Source organism: Onychostoma macrolepis, chromosome 12 (genome assembly GCF_012432095.1).
Source record: "Onychostoma macrolepis isolate SWU-2019 chromosome 12, ASM1243209v1, whole genome shotgun sequence".
NCBI classification, from domain to species: Eukaryota; Metazoa; Chordata; class Actinopteri; order Cypriniformes; family Cyprinidae; genus Onychostoma; species Onychostoma macrolepis.
This window is the reverse complement of record NC_081166.1, coordinates 23,446,708-23,472,039: the sequence shown is the minus strand read 5'-3', so window position 1 is coordinate 23,472,039 and position 25,332 is coordinate 23,446,708. Positions and strand designations below refer to the sequence as shown.

The following is a 25,332-nucleotide window of genomic DNA, read 5'->3' as shown; positions in this document are numbered from 1 at the left end:
ATGGTAATGGTAATGGCTATTAGAAAGCAAACACAATTGCACAAAATCAAAAGTCATTTATGGACTGGGCATGACTTCTATGGCATTTTCAATGGAACAATCTCCTGTTTCATCTACATAACAGAGGAGTAGATGCTCTGCAGAAGTATATAAACGTCAGTAACTGAATATCAATGAGCTCAGTATACAAGTTCAAAAGAGCAGTGTATCTTGGAGGAACAAGAAGGAAAAGCTCTAGCAAGACATCTGACTTACCCAGTGCATAGAAGGTGCTGCGGTCCATGCTGGCAGCATCTTTAGGGTCAAAGAGCACAGAGGCCACCACTCTCCGGCTGAGCAGATTAGAGTCATTCTGCGGCAGAGCCAGCCGCTTCAACTGATGTGCTAAAGATGTCATCTAGAGACATATGATAATAATATGAGGGTTTCCGTTTTCATACAAACGTAGCCATTGTGCGGTTTCAGTGGATCAAGAGCGCTTCATATTTCTTCAAAGGTCAGATTTTACCACAAAATAAATGACATTTTATATTAAGAAATGTAGTAGAAAGATCCACGATCCATTTGTTTCATTGTGCCTTTCATTAATATCAATGTGATTCTTATTAGATTGTCATTACTAATAGTCTAATACAATAATGAGTAACAACCTGTCGGAAAATATTTATTTTGACTTGTTTTGGGAGAAACATGACTTGACAGACTTGTGAAATACATAACGTTACAGTCCGCATACGTGATGGACCACATTATGTCGATACTACATTGTTTATACTGCCTTATACTGAGGGGAAAAAAGACCGAGATGTTTAAAAGTATGCCTATATAGTTAAAATCAGCTATGTTATCGGAACTCTTTTGGGTTGCCAAAACACATTCTATACCATCGTGATACAGGCACCACAGACAAAAGTTTATCGCATAAAGGATTGAACGTTTTGATCTCGCCTATGCGTTTAAAAGAATAAATATATATTCCCATACCTTTGATTGAAGTTATCACACCAGTTTCCACGTGTGTGATTCTGCTAGTGCAATCTTCCTCCCTGTTTTGCTTTCGGAAACAGATAAACCTATTGATGTTATACTGCCACCTAGTGCATCGGATGGTTTCAAGCGAATTGTATGCGAACAGAAAACATTTGAAAACCCACAAAAAGAGCGTACCATGCAAGCAAAACACAAGCTATAATAATACATTTGTACTAAATTGTCGTTCATATTTAACAAAAATTGTTTTACTATCTTAATAGTTTTATATAGGGATTTTTTTTTTTAAATGGTCAAATGTTAGGAGTGACTATCTTTATTTTGCTATTATTTGAATTGTGACAGTCTGACCTACCTGCCCAAGATAACTGACGCACAGTTTCATATTCCATACAGTTATATATTCCACTGTAATGAATAAATGTAGCAACTTGGAGCTGTAGTGTAGAACTCAAGTGATTAAATAAATTATTTAGGCTACAATATAAAATATATATGAATTATTTATAGGTAAGCTTACTTGAGCCTGGGGTCCACCTATAAACATTTTGTCACAAAATCATAACACTAATGTGGGACATGCTATGCTATGCTAGTTTATTGCCTGAGATGCTCAAAAACTGTGAGATATAATGTATGGGCAAACCCCATCTGTCATCTGCTGTCTCCATCTGCATATACAAAGACCAAGAGTCAGTATTTGCAAATCCATCCTCTGTGTGAGCATAGTGTAATATAATAATATAATATAATGGGCCTATATTTTGTTGTTGTATTTTATTATTTCCTTATTTGTTTGTATTTATTTTTTTCTTCACATAGTCGTTGATGAAAAAAATGATGAGAAAAATAAGATCAATATGATCAGCTATGGGTGCTGTGCAGTGATTTGGTGAACAGGTGTTTCAGATCATAGCATATATAGGCTACATCCACAGCTGGAATGAATCAGAAGCCAGGACTGATATTTTAATATAAAATAAAATAATATTTAATAAATGTGCACTGAGTCAAAACCTAATTTATAGCTGGGTATGGAGCCCTGGTATGAGGACTAAAATGTGTGACCCCTTAAAAATCAATGTGCTGAGGGGGTGTGAAATGAGACGCGCTCTATGACCCTGTATCTCTGCTACGCCGCTGCAGCATCAGTGGGAAAGACAGAAATCTGCAGCTGACTAAATCAAGAGATCAAAACGATCCGGATTATAAACGCACAATCTGTCGTGAAAATCTAAGGCGCATCGCTGTTCTAGTTTCTCGTTTAGTCGTTCATTAATGCATGTGTGATTTACACATTAATCAGCGGGGGGGTTTTTTCACAGACGGGAAGATGGTGCGTTGCTTGTGCCATGCCGCTGACGGATACTCTACACGCATTCATGGGCATTAATTCACCGTTCTCTTCATCATATACCAAGGCACATTATTGTTCATCAGCGACAGTTTTGTCCTGACAGAAACGTCTGGGCCACGGGCTCAGAAATGCTGTTATCGCATCGCCTCGGAGAAGCCTAACAGACCATGATGAAGACCGAATCCTCATCCTCCTCCAAGCCAGCGAGCACCACCGCGCTCCGCAGCCCCTCTCCTCACCGCAACGCGTACGAGGCGGCGGGGATTCAGGCGCTGAAGCCGGCGAACGATGTCTTAAATAACGGCGACGCTCAGGATGGCAAGCCTAAACCCACCAGCCGCGGTCGCACGTACGGCTCGAACGTGCACCGCATCAAGAACATGTTCATGCAGATGGGCGCATCCTCACCCACCGAGGCTGAGGACGCGCAAAAAGCAAACGGCGACAGCAAAGCGGTGCGTCTCACGCTCCCGCGGGCTGGCAGCCTAAACGAGAACGTAGATCACAGCGCGCTGCTCAAACTGGGATCTAGCGTTTCCGAGCGCGTCAACCGCTTCGATAGCAAAACGGACGCGTCGCCCAGATACTCGAAGCTGCAGGAGACGAGGAAGATCTTTGAGCAGCAGCAGCAGCAGCAGCAGCAGGAGAGGCAGGCGGCTTCTAATCGCGTATTACTGAAGAAAGAACGCGCCGCGGGCTTTCAGGATGCGTCGCGTTTGGATGTGGTCGCGCGTTTTAACGGCAGCACGGAGTCGTTGGATAGCTTGGACGCGATCGGCGGGACCGGCGAGGCCGTGTCTCCCACCGTCAGCCAGCTCAGCGCCGTTTTTGAGCGGGCCGCCGAGCTGAGGAACAACCTGCACCGGTTATCCAACACGCCCCCGCTGCCCCTGCGCGGGGTCACCGGCCGCGTCGGTGCTCTCAACTCAAAAATCATCACCAAACGGGTACGCGCTTTATCTTCAGGGGCAAACAAGGAGGATGGGGCAAATCAGCACCAGGAGGAACAAGACGCGAGGTGTAGCAGCCTTAATGGAGCCTCTGAGCTTCAAGACGGCATCACAGCTGTAGATACAGAGTCCTTGGAAGAGAAAAAGACAGGGGAGAAGGATGAATCTAAGAGTGTAGATAAGTGTAAGTCAGGACAGGCCAGTGCCACAGAGGCAAAAGGTACTCTTATTTCTGCTGATGTTCGTAATTTGGAAAATGGGGGACTTGCTTCCAATGGAGAGGCCCTGGAGAGAGACACTATGGAGTCTGGCATCATCGGCACTGGAAGGAAGGGCGAGGATGGACATGCTCGTCCATCAGTGGGGGTCAGTAAGAAGGAGGATGATGATGATGGTACTCTGAAGGCTGATTTGGTGGATATCAGTGCCTACAGTGCAGTAGGAGAGGACTCTGGTGGTAGCCAACTTGAGGATGAGGAGGATGAAGATGACGTATATGAGCCAGAGTCAAGCTGCTCTGAGATTGCTGGATTACCGACGGAGGAGGAACCGCCCCCGAGCAGGAAAATTAAATTCAGTACTGCACCCATTAAGGTGAGTTTATACCACAAAGGAATATTTCACCACAAATTAAAATTCTGTCATCATTTACTCACTCAAAAACCTGTATGTTCTTCTTCTTCCTCTGAATGCAAAATAAGATATTTTGCAGAACATTTCACCTGCCTTCTCCAACTAGGGCAGTGGTTCTCAATCAGTGGGCCTCTGCAAATGGGGGCTTCAGGATAACATAGAAGTATTTAAATTAATAAATTGTTATTTATAGATAAAATAATTTAACTGTAGTCAAGATTAAAATGCTATAAAAACACAAAGTGAAGCTGTTAACTGAAATCATGTTTCTTATACCTCATTTACTGTTGTTATATTGTTTATATTGCTTGTGAAACGTATGGAATCATTCATATATCAATACTTGCAGTTTCTGTTTATAAAAAAGCAACTTTGTCATAATTACAGCTTAAATATCTAAAACGCCTATATATGGGGCCAAAATGTTTTGTTGGACAACGTGGGGTCTTAGAGTCAAAAATGTTGAGGACCACTGATCTAAGCTTTATCAAGCTCCAAAAACGACAAAAAAAATACCGTAATGTTACATAACAGTTTCATAAAGGCAGTCCATATGACTTGTGCGCTATATCTAATCTATTTTATAGCTTTATATGAGGAAAATTGAGATGATTTACTGAAAATCCTCTGCTGAAGACATGTAATTTGTATCATTGACACCAGACACCACTTGATCTCACAAGTCTCATAACCAGAAAATCTTATTATGAATGAGATTTGAGAGTTATGATGGAGGGTATGATTTTCAATGTGTGCATATTTGATATATTTATTAGACATTAGGAATATTTAACAAAAAATTAGGACAATGACCATGTTTTTTGGTAGGAGAATTCACATTAAAAGGATTCTTTTGTAAAGCCTTTGATTGCTCTGTATTTAGATGAACTGTGTTTTTTATGTCTTGTATGGCTTTTGTCTTATTTTAATGTTCATTAAAATGAATGAGAGGGGTCTGGTTCATTTAAAATGGTTGCCTAGGGACTGGCGTATGTGTTGGGATGAGTGAATGAATGAACTTCATATATTAAATCATTCAGTCTTTTATTTGTCAGTTTCTATAGAAGCCCCAGTCACTGTAACTGTTGGTACACTTTTAGAGGCTGCAGACTGGCACAGACTGAATGAGCTGAATAGAATATAACATAATCCAGACTGTCAGTCGGTTTGTCTTGGCATCTATTCTCTCCCAAGCGCTTCCTCTCTTTGATTAGGTGTGACATTTATCCAGGACAAATGCTGACCTGACATCAGTGGCTGAGGTAACAAACATACCTCAGACAATGTGTCTGATAAGCTCAGCTGGCCTGCTTGTGGTCAGGATGTAGCTAGTTCTGCTCTGTAGATCTGTGTAAACATGAAACCAAACCAACATTTAACAACAGATCCTTTCAGGGCACCATGTCAAATAAAATTGTCTCTAGAATGAGAATGTCCCTCCCCCTAAACTACAATCAGTCTAAATACAAAAACTAAATACAATCGGTCACCGACTAGCAACAGTAAGTAGCAAATCGTGGGTCGTCTGTGTGTCTTTGGTTGCTCTGTTTTTTTTTTTTTTCCAGGGTTATGAAGAAAACTAAAATATAATTTTATGTCATTTCTGTTCAAACTTGTATGTCTTGTATTTAAATATATTTGTAATTACACATTTGTAATAATGAAGTTGCAATTTAGTACATTTAAATATATTAACTTGTATTACCAATGATTTCAAAAGTAATTTGAAGTAAAACTTTTCATTTGACATTATTAGAAAACTGCTCTTTTTAAAAGTACTTCAAATGGTTTAGTTTAAAGATTTACATAAATTATTGTGTTCACATATGGTATTGACATCCATTTCAAGCAAACATTTAGCTAAAACAGGGGTTAAAAGTCCAAAAAGGTTTTAACATAAATGTAAAGCTGCATTTTTGAAAATTCATGCAAATTAAATGCCCTCTTACATATCATTATTAGAAAACTGAGAACATTCAGAAATCTTTTTCAATGTCATATAAATATAAATGTATTACAATTAAGTAATTATGAGCTGCCCAGTTCCGCACGTCTGTCTGAAAGCGTGAACAAGCTCCCATGATGCATCTGAGAGAAAGGTGTGAGTCTTTCAGATGCAGGCAATGCGAAAACATGACGAAACCCCTCCTGTAAGTGATAAGAGTAAAAATAGCTGACCTATGAATAGATGAAAGTAAGGGGTAGATTTATTGTGGATATGTCAGTATCACTGATAGATAGGATAAATCCACAGAGAAACAGTAGCTCTTTTAAAATAGTCAGGGCTGATGCTGTTTGTGAGAACCAAACTCACAATGATCCTGTAGTCTGTTAATGATTGTTCAAGAGAATGAAAGAATGCAACTTCAAGGTCTGTAGTCATGTTGTAGAGATGGAAATCACAATAAAATGACCACGAGCTGTTTGAGTCAGATTTTACTGAAAACACAACCCAAAAATGTCATTTATTTTACTACTGTCGTCTAAACATGTATGGCTTTCTTTCTTCTGCAAAACACAAAAGGAGACATTTAGCATAATGTTCACATACCACATTCCATGCGGAAAAAACCCCAGAACAACCTAGCAAACGTCATATGCAAAACTGGAACAGGAAAGTGGCTCTCTAGGAACAGGACTGGACAGCCCTGGCACAGGCAAAAACTAAAAACAGAACATCTTAGCATATAATTGCCTTGGCAAATATCCAAAACACTCTAGCATTGTGGCTGTTATTTTTCTCAGAAAATATGTTTAATATTGGAAATAAGACAGAAATAAACATTAGTGGCAGTAAAACACCAACAACTTTTGTTCCTTTTCACACAAATTATGATTACAGGGGAAGATTAACTATTAACACTGTGTTCCTTGCACAATATTATGTTATGACCTTGAAACACTTTTACCATAGCATGTGATTTGTAAACAAAGACATTTGTATGGCTTGCACGAATACATTTGTATGCATATGTATGGCTTTTATGAAATAGTAAACTTGCTCTGTAGCTCACCTGGTAGAGCATTGCACTTGCAATGTGAAGTATGTTGGTATGAAGCCTGTGCAACATGAGTCAAGATTACAGAGCTCAAAGACTCATAGAAGCAAGTTAAAGACAATGTATAATATATATATATATATATTAATGCCACCAGGCTGTTTAATAAAACCACATCTGCAATGGAGAAAAAATGATATTGCTATAGTTTTTGAAAAAAAAATGTAGCCAGAGAGTCACGTATTTCCAGTGAGTCTGGGTTGAAAAATCTGTTTTCAAGCATAAGGCACTGTCTATGGCACTGTCAAAAAAGTTGATTGAGCATTTACTTTGCACCAGCATTTCTGTGCAACCTTTAAATTGAGTAAAAACAGTTTTTGACCACTTGTTCTCAATCTGGAGACTTCGTACAGTGTTTTTCACTGGTGTGTGAGATCATATAGAGGCCGCAGGCCGAGGAGACAGCATTCAGTCGCTGCCAAGCTGTGGCTGCCTTTGTGTTGGTCAGTAAGTGGCCGTGTCACTCTCTCTGTCTCTCTCTCTCTCTCTCTCCTTCTGTCCCTTTTTCACCCCCTTTCTTATTTGCAGACAGAATTTGGGACAAAGTTTTCTCCCTAAATGAATTTAACAGCTCTCCGTCAAACACAAGGCCTGTTGTGCTGGCTAGGGTGTTGGGTCTTTATTAAACCTCTCTCTCTCCCTCTCTCTTTAGGCTGGAGAGTTGAGGCTGACCTAAGAGGCAGATCTCACACTAACCGCTTTGTTCTCATTTTCTTCCCTCCCTCTCTCTCTGCCCCTCTTTCAGTTGCTCACTTCTTCTCCTTCTCTGTGTCCTTCTTCAACCCATATTCATTTAAGATGAACATATTCATTCAAGTTGATCTAGTATTCTTTTTGATTTTCATCTTCCTCTAATCTTTTGACTGCCAAGTCACTCATTCCCATTTTAATCCAATTTTTTTCTCCTCTTTCTCTCTTTTACTCCCATTTCCCTTTCTTTCTCTGGCTTGGCAGTGCTTATAAATAGCAGTATTGTCGCTGTCAGTCCTCCCCTGCAAGGCGTTGTGCACACCAAACGCTCAAACTTACAACCTTTTTCATTAAGTCTCTCTCTGTTGCATTCTCCATCTACACAGTCAGTGTTTCATCCCTAAAAGGGTGGAAAAAATCATTCTATATTTTACACCTCACCATGTGATCCAGAATCAATAAATGTCAGTTATTCTGAGCTATAAACCTGAGTATCAGTAAATTATTATATATATAGAGACAGAGGCTGTTAAAGTTTGTGAAATGATTTGTAAAGTTATATATCCCTATACTGGTCATTTTCTGCCAGGAAAAATGCCATTATCTGTTAAGAATATTTCCTTTGACCCTGAAATACAATTCAATGCATAATTTAAAAAAAAAATCCTTCATGTTAACACAGTACATTGGGCATTGAGTGTAGTTATTCAACATTTTTATTAGCTAGTGAGTGAAACTTACAAAGAAATATCTGGGTTATATTTCATCCTGAAATCAAAAGAAAAATTATATATTTCTTAAAGAATATAAAGATGTTTTTAAAAACCATTTTAGAATCAAGACTGTGGAAGACAAGACAGTTGTTATACTCTAATAATCTATTACATGATGTGCATGTTTGTTATATTATTAGCTTTTATGCATGGAAAAGAGTACTTTATTTAAAATCTTGTTTTGTGTTTAACACCAGAAAGAAGTGGAAGTGCATCTTGGCTTGGTTATATTTTAGTGGGTTGTCTAGGAGAGGAATGAATGTGTAGCAATGAATTTGGTCTGATATTTTGAGGCATTTCTGTAGACAGCTGACAGATATATCAGGATCGTGCAGACAACCCAGAACTGTCTGTGAGTGAGACTAAAGAGACGTTCCTCCTCACACCTCTGCACCTGAGGGACAATACAGGAAGTTTGACTGTACTCACATCAAGGTGGCTTTGGCCTACTTCACATTTCAGCCTCGTGCACCTTGAAACCTATATAATATATGCTAGCTTAGGAAAAAAAAGGCTGCTTATTAGTGCATTTTTGTAGTATGATTTTACTCCTATATATAATTAGAACAGAGAGGTGTATATTTATAGGAAGTACAATCGTATTTGAACAGCAGGAGTGGTTCATTCATTCATCCTTCATTCTTTAGTCAGTCCCAGCACATCATTAGGATAAAATCCAGCTTGTCTCGCAGTATCTCACCATATGCTACATTATTGAACAAAGCCTCAGAACAGCAGGATATAGATGAAGCTCAGGAATGACTGCCTACATTCTACAGTATGTTGTCTTTTGCCTGCCTGGCATGTATTTTGCATAATTGTTTTGGGAAAGCTTTGTTTGTATGAGCTATATTACTGCTAGCATTTTAGATAATATCTGTGGTGTAGCCATAAATGAAATGGTGCAGTATGGTGGCCCTTTTTATTTAAATACGTTTATGCATTTGGAAGACACTTGTATCCATTTTTTTCACATTATCACATTTTGTCCACTTTGTTTTCATTTGTTTATGCATTCCCTGGTAATCAAACACAAGATCTTCACTGTAAAATTTTTGTGATTTTAACGGTAAAAAACTGTTAAATGGTTAACGTAAGTTCCCCTACTATATACGGTGAAAAACTGCAATGGATATTTCATGTTATTTTTTGGTAAAATATAGTTTTTGGAAGTGAAATAGAATGTAAAATTTACAGTGAAAACCCGGAAATTGACATTCACAGAATTCCCTGCATTACATTTCAAATTTGATGTTGTTTCTTTGAAATAACTATGTTTCTTCTTAGTTTTTTCTTATCAGTTATGTTGATCAGGGTTGTATGTTACATCTAATGTTGTTAAATTAATATTTATTGCATTATTTCAGTATAGTGTGTTACCATGATGGTGTTTAGTGTTTGAATGAACCTTCTATATATATATATATATTAGTGTTTTCTTTCTTAGCTTGTGGAAAAGCTGTTTGTGATGAGCTTTGGTTCATCATGTGACTTTCTCATCACCACCTGATTTTGATGGTTGTCAGTGTATTACAAAAGTACTAAACAGATTTCAGAACTTCAGTAGGTTGGAATTTTAACATTATATCGGTTAATGAAGTAAGTTAAATCCGTAAACCCTTATATTTTGCTACTGTATTTTTTACGGTAAAAGTCTGGCAACCACAGCTGCCAATTTTTTACCGTAAATTTATTTTTTTTTTTTTTTTTTACAGTGTTGGCTTACTGTTTGAGCTACAAGGGTATAACTGGCCCTAAGCAAGTTCTACAGGGAGTACTTGTAAAGCACTCTTGGAAAGATTTCTGTTTTGTTTGTTAAACCTATAAAACAGAAATTATAGCTTCAGGGTTGTTGAATTCATTATTAAATAACAATTTTCAAAGAATCTCACACACTTCTCTCTTCTTCACAACAATACAACTTCAAATACAATTGCCTCCAGGCCCAGAACAATCAAAACTTTTAAAAGACAATTAAGTAAGAACTTGGGTCTCTTTTTCACCCAGAGTATTGATTACTTGTAAAAGTGCTAAATACTAAGAAACATCCAGTATAATATGAGTTAAAAAGAAAACTTTTCTGGTTTAGGAGTCAATAAAGGTGCCGTAGGGTTCCATACAATGAAAAAGATAGGGAAACACTGAACTGTATTTTGCAGTGTACTCTGTTCCTTTGCCAGTATTTCACAATTTTTGCTTACTTTACTGAATATAGTGTTTTTAAATGTTTTATTAAAATTACATTTATTTTCATATTGTCAGCCAGAGCAACGATTCAACTGATGTCTTATTGTTAAAGTGTGTGTACTTATATAAATAGAAGTGGATATGGTCCACTGCATAGGCCAAATCAGTTTAATTTTGCAAATTACTGAATAGATGCAAACTTCAAAATTAGCATGACCCAGTGAGAAGTATGGTGCAACTAAATTACATTTTATTGTATTTTATTTTATAAATACATAACATTTTATTATATTTTATAATATTGCCAGCACCATACAATTTATATTTGACTTATGTAGATTATTTTAAATCTACACTTATTTACTAGTTGCTAGAAGAGTCAAAATATAGTAACATGGGGTGTTTGAAGAGAATGGGGGAAAAACACCGGAAAACCTCTGCCTCATGTGTAAGCAGAAACACGGAGTGCCTTCTGGTATTCACAAATCTATTCCTGTCACCTGGAACAGAACCAATCTTACTGCAACTCTCTCTTGTTCCTGACCTCAAGCAGAACAGAAAATGTCAGTGGTTGTGGGCAACAATTTTTCAACCATGTTATTTGGATTTATTCTTTTCCAGCAGACTATTAACAGTATTCCTTACATGGGCTTTCCTGTTAGAACTTCTCCTCATATTTTATTTTGTTCATTGTTAAAAGTGTCTTGTGTTGCATAAGCAGACTTTTTTTTTTTTTGCATTATTCTTGTCATAACCACTATCCCCCTAAAACTCAGATTATTTTGATACAAAAAGTTAAATTTCTATATTAAACCGTAATGAGATTGAGACTTTGACTTTACAGTAACTAAAAGAAAATAAACGTAATAGTCCTAAAATAGGCTTTTATTGACCAAGATTCTTCCAACACTTGAGCAAGAAAACCGCAATTCCTATAGACTATTAATTATATTTACTGAACATTTATTGTCATTCATACCTTTAGTAGGGCAGCAGAGCCAGGACGGGTGAGCAGAGTTTGAGCGGAGGAGGGGTATTCCTCGCCATCTGTTAAGAGATGTGACCTACTGGCACTCTCACACAACTGGAGCACCACTGTCTGCCTCTCTCTTCCTCTTTCTCATTCTATCCTCCCCCTCCTTAATCCGATGTTTGTGTCCACCGGGCACCACCAAAAATCCCAGCCACACAGTCTCACTGAACCATGTGGCCATGGTAGCTGGTCTCAGCTGGTGTATGTGATGCTTCATTTTGCTATTGGGGAATAGGTGCAGGTGGACTTAAAGCACAGATGGGAGTAAAGCACAATTTTTCTCTCAGGGGTTGTGTTTAATGTGGGATGTGCTGCTAACAGTGGGAGGCCTGTGGCAGGACATGAGTGGGTGGAATTGAGGGATGAGGATTTAGGATGCTGGTGGTTGTCTGGCACTGGGGAATAAAGATGGTCTGGTGTTATTTTTATTTCGTTACATAACAGGAAACGGCATTCATAGTACATTTTACTTCTGTAATGTGACTTGTGTCTGAGTGAAACAGGATATTCAAGGGAAAAAAGTAGGGCAGGACTTGATTTTATCCATTGGGAATTGATTGGATTCTTAAAAGTAGTCTCTATATGACAGGTGGCTAAAAAAAAGGGCTTGGTGGCGTCAACCAGACAGGAAATTATTTTCATAAAAATACACAGCACACACAAATATGGTGCAAACTATCGTTTGTCAATACATTCCAGGCTTTAATTAATTAAAAGTATATTTATAATGTTTAAAAATTCTATTTGGGTTTGTCTGCCATCTTTTAGACTAAGCTTCTCACAATGCATTCTGGTGTTACCTTCTCTGTGGAGGACAATTGCAATGTTTGGCCAAAAGAAGATACCCAAGAAGGCTGCAATACAAAAGTAAAATGGACATTTACATGCTGTGTATAAAACATGGTCATCTAGAGCATTTCACATTAACAGTATAAATTTAAAACATGCATGTGTGTTCAGGCCAGGTTAAGTTGGCGCCTGCACCCACATTAAAAAGATTATATAAAACTAGCAGTAAAGCCTCAAGAGCTGCTTTGAAGTGGGCACACCTGCTCTGCCCACACAGCTTTGCTTTCAATAGAAAGCCACTTCAATTCCATAGTCAGTGCATCAGTCTGTTGATAAAGTTATGTTTACAATCAAACAGCTTGCAATGCTTAAAATGTCAGTAAACAGCAAGATACAAGTATTTGAATCCAGTCGGTGTTCTAGAAGAATTATCAGCCAGGAAATTACTAAAAAGAACTGTTGTGAATTATTGGTTATAAAATTTGGAGCTTTACAGGAAAGTATAACCTTGCTCAAACAGAGAAAAACATGGTTATATTAATAGTAATGGCTAAAAAGGTGCCAGTTGTTGCCACAGCAATGTCATATAGACTTGTGCTCTTTACATAGCCACAAACATAATAATTATTAGCCCAGAGAAAGCTTCCCTGATTTGAAACCTATATCAATAAGGATTAAATTGTGTAACTTCTGTAATCGTCTGCATGTAGCATTTGTGGTACAGACATAAATGATATCTCAAATTCTGAAGCTTGTTGAGTATAAGTGTGCCATTACTTTTTGAAGTGATCAGACAATAACAAAAAGAAAAAAATAATAATAATAATTGAGGGGAGTGTACAGAGGTTTTGTAGGGAGACCCAGTCATGAAAACATGGGAAATCATAGAAAAATTAGCAGGCCAAATCATTGTGAGAACTGATGGAGAGTAAATGTAAATGTAAGCTCTTATTCAGAAAATGTAGAAAATTTGTTCTTTAAGACTAACTAACTTATTCAGGAGAGCAGCAACAGTCAATGTTATTAAATGAAGGCGGTGAACTGGTTAATATTATTGATATTTATTTCTTAATATTATTCAGAACAATCTGTGTATAATCACAAGCAATGCAATCCTTATTCAAGGTCTGATTCTGAATCAAATTCAGATACTTGTTTAGAGCTGAATCTGAAAAGTGCATCTGGCTGTTGTGTAATATATTCTCCTATTGAATTTATTATTCAAAATATTGAAGTGGAGTATTTACATGTTCTGAAAAGGGAATGAAAAAATGTTTACTTTATTACATGAATGAAAAGCTTGTTTCTGAAGCAAACATGTGGTTATGATCAAATTTTCAGGTGTTCACAACCTATTCTAATGAGGACTATGACAGGAGGAATGATGACGTGGACCCCATGGCTGCCTCTGCTGAATATGAGCTGGAGAAACGTGTGGAAAGGCTGGACCTGTTCCCCGCTGAACTGGAGAAAGGTATTTGCGGAGAGGTGGTTGAAATGAGCAATGCATTGAAGAGTCAGTAAATGGCTGGATGTATTGATGGATGACGGATGAAAAGATTAGAGTTTGACAGTATGGATGGATGGATTGATAAAGGGTTGAAGGAACAGCCAACCTCCAACTAGCAATACATCATGTTTTTTTTTTTTTTTTTGTCATTTACATAGGTCAAATTTCAAATTAAATTTTTGCACACATAATTGACACTGCATGAAGGAAACACTACTCGTAGGGTCATTTAAAATGAAATAAAGCTACTGAATGCCTTTACAAACATGCTATCAACAAGGCTGTTAGCAAAGTGTAAATACAGTGGTCATGTTAAGGAAGTAATTGTGGCAATAATACACACTTAATACTAGATGATTTATTTAAAGAACTCATTTCAAATGCTTTGCCCCTTGGAGTGAGTAGGGCATAGTGAAGCTCACTTTTAAATAGAATTCACCCTCTGAGTCACAGAACACCAGGTGGACATATTCACTTGGATGGTAGGCTGTTTCTTTTTTTAAATACTGTTAAATTGATGAAAGGGACATTATGTTGATAGAAAGATAAAGACTCTAGTATTAAATGTATTAAAAGAACTGGTCACACTTTATATTAGGTGGCCTTAACTACTATGTACTTACATAAAAAAATAAGTACAATGTACTTATTGTGTTCATATTGTATTGCAAAACACTATTGCTGCTATTAAGGTGGGATACGGGTAAGGTTAGGGACAGGTTTGGTGGTATGGGTAGGTTTAAGGGTGGGTTAAGGTGTAATTACAGATGTAATTACATACAGATATTTTTAAAAATATAAGTGCAATGTAAAAAACATGTATGTACACAATAAGTGCATTTTACCAAATTATTAATTTAAATGTAAGTACATATTTTTTAAGGCCACCTAATATAAAGTGGGACCAAAGAACTAAATGATCATATACTACAGAGCACTTATAGAGGCCACTGTTGATTTCAACCTTAGCTTACATGGTAGAGACAGTGTCTTAATAAATGTGCTTCAATTAAAATGTAATCGCAATATTTTATGTAGTGTTGTAGTAATAATAAAAAAGTTTTATAAAAACAGTAAGACACTTAAAGCCTTACTGTATCGTGAATATACTTCACTGCATTTTGTGATTAACAACACCCTTTAGCTGTAACTATATTCACAACATAGCAAATAAAAGTGTGTTAGAGATTAAATGAAGGAATAAGTAGGAAAGCGAAAGAGGGGTATTTAAAGAGTAACACTCAACCGGGAAAATGTCAAGGAGGAAATGAAGATGTTTCATGGTACTTCTGTTTTTTTCTGAATCACGTTTTGCAAGTAGTGAGAGTATTCTGTGCAAAAAATAAAACACAATGTAGTGCAATAATTACCTAGTGAGGAATGTTTTATTTTGACATTTGAGACAAAATACTCTTGGAAAAAGTATACTCTCGATGACATAAGTCAAGTCACCTTTATTTATAGAGTGCTACATACAATATAGATTGTGCCAAAGCAGTTTTACAGTGTTAAACAGAAAAATTGTTTTTCAGTAGTTAATGCTAAGAAAATGTAATTCTGCTGTATGATAGTGAATAGTATATAAAGTAGACAGCATACTTTTCAAGCAAAAATCTTTCACAAAAACAACTTTGATTATTGAAAATTGAAATGATAAAACAATATGTAGTTCTAAAGACAGAAAGAGTGTCAAGACACTTTAGTGCTTTTCTCACTTATAGTTAACTCTGGCTCTTTCTAAACCCCAGGTAAAAGGAATCCTGGGGTATCTTGTTTCACGTTTCACACTGCTCATAGTTTAACTGTCATGGTTTACAATTAATCCTGTGTATTCATAAGATGATGTTTCACACTGAACATTCCATAACCCCGGGTTAGCATTCTTATTTGCATATTTAAATTACAAGTGTGACACATATCTTTACCTGAGGTTAAAAACGTGCTTTAGATCAATTATAATCCGGTGTTAAGTGCAAGTAAAAGGCCCTTTTGTGGTTCTAAAAGGTGAGTGGAGCATGTTCATACTGTAATTCTCTGGATTGAGTTCTCCATTTTTGTTGTCCATCAACAGACAATGAGGGTTTGGGTATCAGTATTATTGGGATGGGTGCTGGAGCTGACATGGGTCTGGAGAAGCTTGGCATTTTCGTCAAGACTGTCACAGAGGGAGGGGCGGCTCATCGGGATGGCAGGTAGATGTTATGCATATTCCACAGCATCATATTTGTTTTTCTAACTTAATTACTGAAACTTATTTCACACTGGTCACACATCTCACTTTTTTCCCTTTCAGGATCCAGGTGAATGATTTGATAGTGGAGGTGGATGGAACAAGTCTGGTTGGTGTAACTCAAAGTTTTGCTGCCTCTGTCCTGAGAAACACATCTGGCACAGTTCGGTAAGATTTAGACCAGTGCGGTACAAAAGTCATCTCCTTGCTGATATCTCAGTCCCATTTTTCAGTTTCTTTTATATTTATCTACAGATAAGTAAAAGTGAAGTTCACTTTTTGCTCTAGGCATAAGTAATGGTGAATTAATAATATGCTGCCTGCAATTCATGTCAGAAATTATCACATTTATGAGTGAAGCACACATGAGCACCACCACAATGTTTTAGTAAATGTCAGTATGGAACAGCTAGAAATTGAGGGTGTAAATTAAAAATCATGCCGGAAACTATTTGGGTATTTGTCACAGTTAAGTTTTAATTGTAAATGTTTACTCTATAATTAGTATGTATTGTGAATAGCAGTAGAATTTGTTAATCAGACAGCAGATTTGTGTGACAACTGCATTTCCCTTGATTAACATAGCGGTTCAAGAATTATTAAATACATAGAGCATCTCTTACTTACCTAATTTGTATCCTTTGCTTTTCATTTTGTCACATTAGCTCTAAAGCACCTTCCTTTTTATGATTTTGCCCCATTTATGCTTTGTTCCTTTACCAAAATCACTTGGACATATTACATCATAATTACAACTTCCGAAATCATAAGTAGGAACTTCCCAGAAGGAACTGAAGACAGCAATAAATACAAAGTAATTAGAGACTGTACTTTTGGCTCCATGATTTTTACAACATTTAGCTTCCTTATTTCAAACTCTCTTACTTTATATATACATTTTGTACAAATTCATGACAGGATACAAAGTGTACACATTACACTTGTGTAATATTTTACAATCGCCTGCAGCTGTGTTGTGTGTAATGTTTGTATGCTCTCTTTGTTATAATAGCACTATAGCCAATTCTACCTCAATGAAATTGTGAAATTGACTTTTTGATGCAATATTTTCCCTAATTTAAAACTTACTCAAATATGTGGTCTTTAAGTGTTTAAAGAATGATTTGAGTTAATTAACTTTTTTTTTTTTTAAATTTATCTTTGTCATTATCTTTCTCTACTCATTTTACTAGTTCATTCAGCATTCAGCCAGTGGGGGTCATTGTGACAGTTGTAATTATGATGTGTTACAAAGACTGTATTTAGAAGAGAAGAATATTTCATTATGATAGATCAGTGTTAACAGGGTGAGAACAAGGAGAGGGTTATATGAAACCAGACACTGGGTGGAGGAGACATGCGCAACATAGGAAAGAAAAGGGAGGAAATTGTGGATGGATAAATATAAAGCAGGGGAGACAGACCAGCCAAGATAGTTCTGTAAGAGCTTTATCAAAAGTAAACAACAGTGTAAATCTTGTTGCCATTGTTCATCATTATAAATGTTGTCTTGTCATATTTTTTGAATGACCTTACAAGAAGATGTTTGTAAGATATCTTTCTAAAGGCACAAAAAGAGCATTTATATATAATTATTTATAAAGTCGGTTTCTGGCTTTATTATTACCTGATACTCTGCTTATGCTTTTTTGAAGGAAACCCCACATTAGAAATGAGCAGATGCAGTTTATTTTATTTTTTTTAAATATCCCTGATCATTTTGGTCTGATATTAACCAGCTGAGAGACACATTTCAGTGCAGATTGTCATATTGTAATGCAATAACTGTTGAATTATAGATCATTACTGATTCTGAAGAACTCAAAGAAGGCATTTACACTGAAATCAAACAGCAAAAAAAGCAGCCATTTTAATTCTAAATATAATGGTCATTATACATGGACCTCAGGAGAAATGTATGAAAAAGTACTATGACCCCTTTAAAAGATGAATTTAAAGTAAAAAAAGAGAACTATTTCCTCTAGTCTAGCCAAAGTCTTTACTCTAGTCTTTACTCAAGAACTAAAAGGTAAAGAAAAAGATTTTATGTGATAAAGGTATGTGATAAACGCATCTGTTTCCAGGTTTATTATTGGCCGAGAGAAGCCAGGAGAGCAAAGTGAAGTGGCCCAGCTCATCCAGCAGACCCTTGAACAGGAGCGCTGGCAACGGGAGATGATGGAACAACGATATGGCAACTACATGGGGGATGAGGAAGAGGTCTGTAGTACTTTCCTAGAATAGTTGTATTTTAATTTTTTATTTTTAGTTAACAGTCTGTAATCTTGTACTTGTGTGTGTTTACCTACTTAAACCATATTTTGGGGACATATTTGTACTCAGAAGTGAGCTAAACCTGAAAGGCCTTTATATAACCTGGTATAAAATTAAAGAAAGTTTTTTACAAATTGTAAAAGATTTTATGGGTTAGGTTAGGTTAAAGTATTTATAAGCAGCTGTATATAAAAACAATAGAAGTCTATGCAATGTCCCCATTTAGATGGGGAACAGACAGTAAAAGAAGATAATCTGCTGAAGCGGTCTCATTGGACATTTTCACTCATTTAGAGACAGTTTGTTCAGGTTGCTTATTCAAACACTTTTTACGTTTTGTGTGATATGTTTGACTATGTTAATCACAGTTTTAAACATTATACGTCACATTATCTTATCGTCATCAGCTTAATGATAGGGTGTCATGACAACAACCTAAGGGGGTTAGACTTTAGTGGTGTTCATGAGTATGAAATTGTGTGTGCACTAAATGGCATTGAAACATATCTAACAGGTTATAAACCAATACAGAAGACTGCAAAGTGCATCTACATTTTGTAAATCAAAATTACATTTGTAAAACGTTTCCTCATACTTCTTGCATCGTCTGCAGTTGTTCTTCCTAGAGGTCAATATGATTATTAAAAAAAAGTCAAGTGAACAACACTTGGCATTGACAAGTTAACGCAATATCACAACACTGATTGTCTTTGAGTGACACTAGACTTTGTATTACATTTAAAGATTGGATATAAACTAAAATGCATAATGAAACCCTGTGTTCTTTTTCTATTGCGCTGCATCCTGTAGTGCAAAAACATATTATGTGTAAATGACCACCAACATTAAGTATAAAACTTCAGCATAACCCTTGCCATAAAATCATATCTGTACCCTGATTTTTGAATGGAAAAGTGTTATATCATATTTAGTTAAGAGATATCAAAGTCTGCATTTTTCCCTAGTTTATTAGGACATTTTTAAAAATATGTTTAAAACTTGTGACAAAAGGCAGTTCTTTAATCCTTCCCTTCTAGCCGGGGGATTACGGCACTGATGAAGATGAAGACGAGATGAGCCCTACGTACCCTAGTGCCATAGAGGTGTTTGACTTGGCCGAGAATGAGGATATGCTGTCACCAGTAGAAGTGGACCCTGAGAAGCTTGCCCACAAATATAAAGAAGTAAGACAAAAATGTAAAAAAAAAGGTTAAACTACTATACTATGTTTGATGGAAAAGTACATACGTTTATGTACAGTATATACAGTAGCTAAACAATTTGAACGGACTAATTTCACAGACTCCAGCAAATTGTGGAGGTCTCTTGATATCACAGGTCCTTGGAAGAATACAAATTAGGGACCATCCAGTCTTTTAAATATGCAAAAACAAACCCTGTTACTTTAGCTTTGTCTCTTAGCGAAGATGCAAGGAAGTGACAGATCAGCATAGGGTGTAAATATTCATTAAACACTGTTTACATAGAACAAACTCATAAATTATGTAACTATAGAATACCTTCTACTAAAAAGTAGTAGTCCCACCTTAAAAAAAAACAGCTTACTAAAATAACAAACTAAAACATCCCTTGATAGTGGGGCAGTTGTGGCCTAATGGTTAGTGAGTTGGACTTGTAACCCAAAGGTTGTGGGTTTGAGTCTCAAGGATTGTAGGTGGGGGGAGTACATGTCCAGTGCTCTCTCCACCTTCAATACCACGACTGAGGTGAGACCCCTTGAGCAAGGCACTAAACCCCCAAATGCTCCCCAGGCATGGTTGCCCAATGTGTCTGGGTGTGTGTAGTTTGTTCACTACTCACTGCTGTGTGTGTGCTCTTGGATGGGTTAAATGCAGACACCATATTTGGCCACATGTCACGTACTTTCCTTTACATTAATATTGGTGTATTGGTTCATCATGGCGAAAGACCAGATTTAGTTACATTCTTTAACCCATGTACTACTTTGGCACAGTTGCAGATCAAACATGCTGTGACTCAGGCTGAAATCCAACAGCTCAAGAGGAAGGTATGATAACTCTTTTCATGCAATAAAAGAAGGGATTTCTTAGAATAAAAATGAAAATTATCATCATTTACTCGTCTTTCCAAACCTGCATGACTATATTTAGAACACAAAATGAGATGTTTTGAAATTCTTCATGCTGTTAATTTACATACAACAAAAGCAGGACAGTGATTCAAACTGTCCAGATTACTTAATATTGAAGTTTATTTGCTTAAAAGAATAGTTCAACCAAAAATGATTATCTTCTTTTTCTTAGCTTCAGGCCATTCAAGATGTAGATGAGTTTGTTTCTTCATCGGAGCAGATTTAGAGAACTGTGGAATTACAAAACTTGCTCACCAGTGGATTCTCTATAGTGTCCTGTCAGAATGAGAGTCCAAACAGCTGATAAAAACATCGTAATAATCCACAAGTAATCCACATGACTCTAGTCCATCTATTAATGTCTTGTGAAGGAAATGCTGCATGTTTTTAATGAACAAATCCATCATTAAGATTTCAACTGTTGCTTCCAGCTAAAATAAGAGCTAAGAGTCCTCTATCCAAAATATTGCTTTCTCCAGTGAAAAAGCAGTTCTGAACAAATATGTATATTTTGATGTCAGAAGACAACAGGAGATGCACTTTTTACTGGTGGAAGCATTATTATGGATTATAGACTATCTTGACCAGAAGCAATGGTTTGAAGATAAACGCTTAATGACGGATTTGTTTCTTACAAACACACAGCTTTTCATTTCACAAGAGGTCAGCTGATGGACTGGAGGTTTGTTGGTTACTTGTGGATTTACTGCACAGGATTCATTGGTGAGCAAGTGATGTAATGCTGAATCTCTCCAAAACAGTCTCATCTACATCTTGGATGGCCTGATGGTGAGTACATTTTCAGCAAATTTCCATTTTTTTGGTGAACTATTCCATCAAAGTCTTCTCCATGCCATAGCTCTCAAATCTGATTACTGTTTTTACACATTCATAGGCACCAGGTTTGACTGCATACACAAGCCAATAATTTGTGCCATATTTTGACATCAAATCTGATACAACACCTTGAGGCACCAAGTTGGTAATGTTTTAATGAGATTTTATAGCTTGGTGAAAGGGAATATTATCATTGTATTACAGCTTACATTCTTCATTTTGGTAAAAGTCATAAAGATTTACAATGCCATTAGCATGAGTAAATGATGGCAGACTTTCCATTTATAGGCCTTTAAATTTTTCAAAAGAACACATATGGAAGTTTTTCCTCTGACAAATAATTCTGGGTTTCCACAGTTGTAAAGTTTTGATCTATGTTGCTATTTGCACGACAGGTCTAAAAATGTAATCACCTGTTTGCATTCATGTGTGAAGCTAAATCATGCAGAGCAGGAGAAGCAGCGCTGGCGTGCTGAAAAGGCCCAGATGGAGCATAACATGCAGGAGAACCGGGAGCGCATGGAGAAGCTGGAGGGATATTGGATGGAGGCTCAGAGTCTTTGCCAGGCTGTGGATGAGCACCTGAAAGAAACTCAGGCTCAGTACCAGGCTCTAGAACGCAAATACAGCAAGGCCAAACGCCTTATAAAAGAGTATCAGCAAAAGTGAGAGAAAATACACAGATACTGATCTACATCCACATTTTTACTGAAGGTCCTGTTTTGCTTGAAGCAACTTTGAAGCACCTTTGTTATTTGTTAATTGTAATTTTGTGTTGATTTAATGTCCAAGGCTAATAAATACACTTAAAATGATAATAAATACAATTAGAATTACATAACAACATTCTGAAAGACATACCGTACATAATAATATTACACACACATATACACAAATCAATTTCAAATTTATATGAACAGCATGATGTGACACTCATTTTGTTTGGCTCAATTAATTTATTCAAAATGAAATGAAAAAAGTAAGCAATTTTTGCAGACAATGAGTTAGATACAATTCTTCTATGATGACAAAGTTAATGTAAGGAAGCACATTTTTGAAAGAAAAAAAAATTACATAACATATATGTAATATTACAAAAAAAACGTTTACAATTATTATTTAAATATGTGCACTCATGCATCTTAAATACAAAGAAATTGTTACTTTTAACACCACATAACAATTTCATCATTAAGTCAAAATGATCACATTTTCTAAGGACTAGGCACATGTATTTTAAACTAGATTTTTTTCTTTGTCCTTGGGCCAAAATTATTATATACAGTGAAGCGATTAATCCATATTTCATGAAGTATTCAATATAATTTCAGAAATATATTAATGTCTTTTGACTTCTGTTTTTCATACAGGGAGATTGAGTTACTGAAGAAGAAAACAGCTCAGCAGAAAACTGTAGAGGAGACTGAAGCCTCACATCAGGAGGAAACAGAACAACTCCAAGACAAGGTAAAGTGACGATTCCTGAAATATTTAGTAATGATCAAATCCTTTTGCTTACCACTAATTCATACATTTTTTAAAACTAATGTACAGTTTATAAATATGGCAATTAGACCAATCGATTCAAGCAGTCATATAAAATATCTCTTTTTACAGGTAATAGATCTTGAGTCACAGGTCGAGGATTTGAAGTCACTGGATCCATCGTAAAAGTAAACAGTTGTTAAAATTATACCTACTTCAGTGTAAATGTATTGGAACTGGGGAAAGGAGAATCTGTACTTTTGTCCATTTTGTTATTGTCAGTAAGCCCAAGAGTTTCATTCCTCCATACCTTGATTTCAGGCTTTTTATGCTTTTAGAGATTTTTCTTATTTTTCTTATATTCATTCTTAGTATTGTGAATAATTGTTTTACCCTGCAGTGTTTGCTCTTTAAAACCCTTTGTATTTTCCTTATATTTAACTCTAGATAATGATTCGGCTGTCATTGATAGTTTTGCCAAAGTTGTTCATGTAATATTCTAATGTACACAACAAAATATTTTCCAAGTTACTTTAACAACACATTTGGCAGAACAGAAGACTGATTTTTCATTAACAAAATACTACAGTGGAACATTTTTCCAGGCTTCAGTCCTGAAACTAATGAAACAGGGACACTGATTCTACCAGAAGTGGTAAAAACAACATCTTGTATTTGAAGACATCCGTTTCTGAAACTCAAGTAATGACCTGCCACTTGCTGCTGTACCTTGAAAGTCTTGTTACTGTTTTATTTCATTTTTATCCTGATGTCTTTCCTGGGACGTTCCTTAGGAAGAAGATCTGTTGTATATGTGATAAAACAGTAAGTATGATTGATCCAGATTCTTTAAAAGTATATATTAATTTAAAAATGGAAAGCACACCATTTATGGTAGAATGGAGGGAACCTGGGGAAAATGGGAAATACTCAAAAAATAATAAAAATGGTCTTTTAAAGAACCAGTTAAGGGTGAAGTATTTCAGCTCAAATTTCGTGGTCATTAAAAAACAACACACATTCTTAGCTTAGCCTTACTATATAGCCAGATTTTTAAGGGGTTTACATAAACACCTCTCTCCAGATGCCTGTCTTCTACCTATAGCAGTCCACACTTTACCTCTTGTGCAAGGTTTTGGTGACTTAAACCTTAAAAACCAACTGCTGCCTTTTTCTCAGTATTACTCCTGTTCATAGTCACTCTCAAGTGTTCATTTAGACCTTCCCTTAAACCTTCTTTACAGAGGCAAAAAAGGTGTTTGCTACTTTTTTTTTTTTTCAGTAGAACTGTTCTTTTGTTCAGCTATACCAGACACTGGTAATAATAATAATGTATGATTATGGGACTGGCCTCCACGTGTGTAAAGTTTCCTTTTTTGTTTTTAAATGAGTGTGGTTTACATTTAAATGCAGTTAAGAGATTGACCTGTATGGGCCACAGTAGTTTAACGAAATCTGGATGCATTTAAGAAAAGAGGACAAAATCACGATTCTACCGCCTGGAATGAATATGCCTCATGAAGTGTTCGATATGATTAAACCTAATACAGCACACTTTTCTTACACTAGCTGTTGGAGGAATATGTCCTAGATACAATGGCAGTGACTTCCACATCTTATAGGAAGATTATTTGTTAACATAATCATGTGAAATGTATGAAGGAACAAAGAAATATAAATGATTGTGATTGTAGTATTTAGTATGACATCGTTAGTCTTTACACAGGACTAAATTAAATTGATGAGGCATGTAAACAACTTTGTTTTTTTCAGTGCAAGGCTTGTGTGGAAAACACACTCATGTGGTTTGTTAATGTGCTTTTATGAAATAAACAGTCAACTGTGGATTTGTAACCAAGGTTGCTTTGTTTTCTTCAAGTGGCACAACATGCTTTTTCATATGCTCAAAATAACTTATATGGACATGTAATGGTAGCCCTAAACTTTTCATTTATTCAAACTAAATCTGTCAAGAGAGCAACTACAATGGCTATATAAACTCAGATGTATCTGAGACTGCTTTGCAGTTCAATGATGATCAAAACTGGGGATGTTAACATTACCTAACACTAGAGGGAGTGAACTGATACATACACAGTTTACAATCACCTACAATAAGAAGTATGCACAGCTTTAAACTCTGAAGTGACTAATTTAAATGACTCTTTCTGCTGACAAAGATGTCTGATCTTTCTAAAGTTATCAAGAATATAATTAATTTATATAAAATAAAGTAAATTAAATATCTAAACAAACGTAGACCTTAAAGATCTGATACCAGAAGATTTTTCCTCTTTTTCAACCTAAGCATCTTATGAAGTGTTCTTTGCTCAGTTTTACAGTAAAATCTTGAGAGTATTAAATGGAGCAAAAACCAAACCATTCAACACAGCGTTTAATATGACTGCCTCTGTGGAACAAA

The 25,332-nt window shown here is 36.2% G+C and overlaps 2 protein-coding genes across 4 annotated transcripts in view; one reads left to right on the top strand and one right to left on the bottom strand.

Annotated features, from left to right (window-relative positions):
• heatr1 (HEAT repeat containing 1) overlaps positions 1 to 1,054 on the bottom strand; it is a 39,123-nt gene extending 38,069 nt beyond the window's left edge. Inside the window, exons 1-2 of the mRNA XM_058793241.1 lie at positions 985 to 1,054; positions 256 to 397 (exon numbers count right to left, since the gene is read on the bottom strand). Coding sequence (XP_058649224.1) covers positions 256 to 397 — 142 coding nt within the window. The 5' untranslated portion in view covers positions 985 to 1,054. The remainder of the gene's footprint in view (positions 1 to 255; positions 398 to 984) is intronic.
• On the top strand, positions 357 to 24,764 carry ppp1r9bb (protein phosphatase 1, regulatory subunit 9Bb). 3 transcript variants are annotated; one of them, XM_058793244.1, is made up of 11 exons: positions 357 to 496; positions 2,316 to 3,891; positions 13,803 to 13,935; positions 16,043 to 16,163; positions 16,265 to 16,369; positions 18,286 to 18,421; positions 19,513 to 19,659; positions 20,451 to 20,504; positions 21,861 to 22,090; positions 22,796 to 22,892; positions 23,043 to 24,764. In XM_058793244.1, exons 2-11 carry the CDS (start codon positions 2,515 to 2,517, stop codon positions 23,094 to 23,096), a joined length of 2,454 nt encoding a protein of 817 aa, XP_058649227.1. In that variant the 5' UTR covers positions 357 to 496; positions 2,316 to 2,514; the 3' UTR covers positions 23,097 to 24,764. The 3 variants fall into 3 exon arrangements, with proteins under 3 accessions (XP_058649227.1, XP_058649228.1, XP_058649226.1); XM_058793243.1 differs by lacking the exon at positions 357 to 496 and having other exon boundaries at positions 2,109 to 3,891; XM_058793245.1 differs by lacking the exons at positions 357 to 496; positions 22,796 to 22,892; positions 23,043 to 24,764 and having other exon boundaries at positions 2,107 to 3,891; positions 21,484 to 21,902.
• Positions 24,765 to 25,332: the final 568 nt, after the last annotated feature.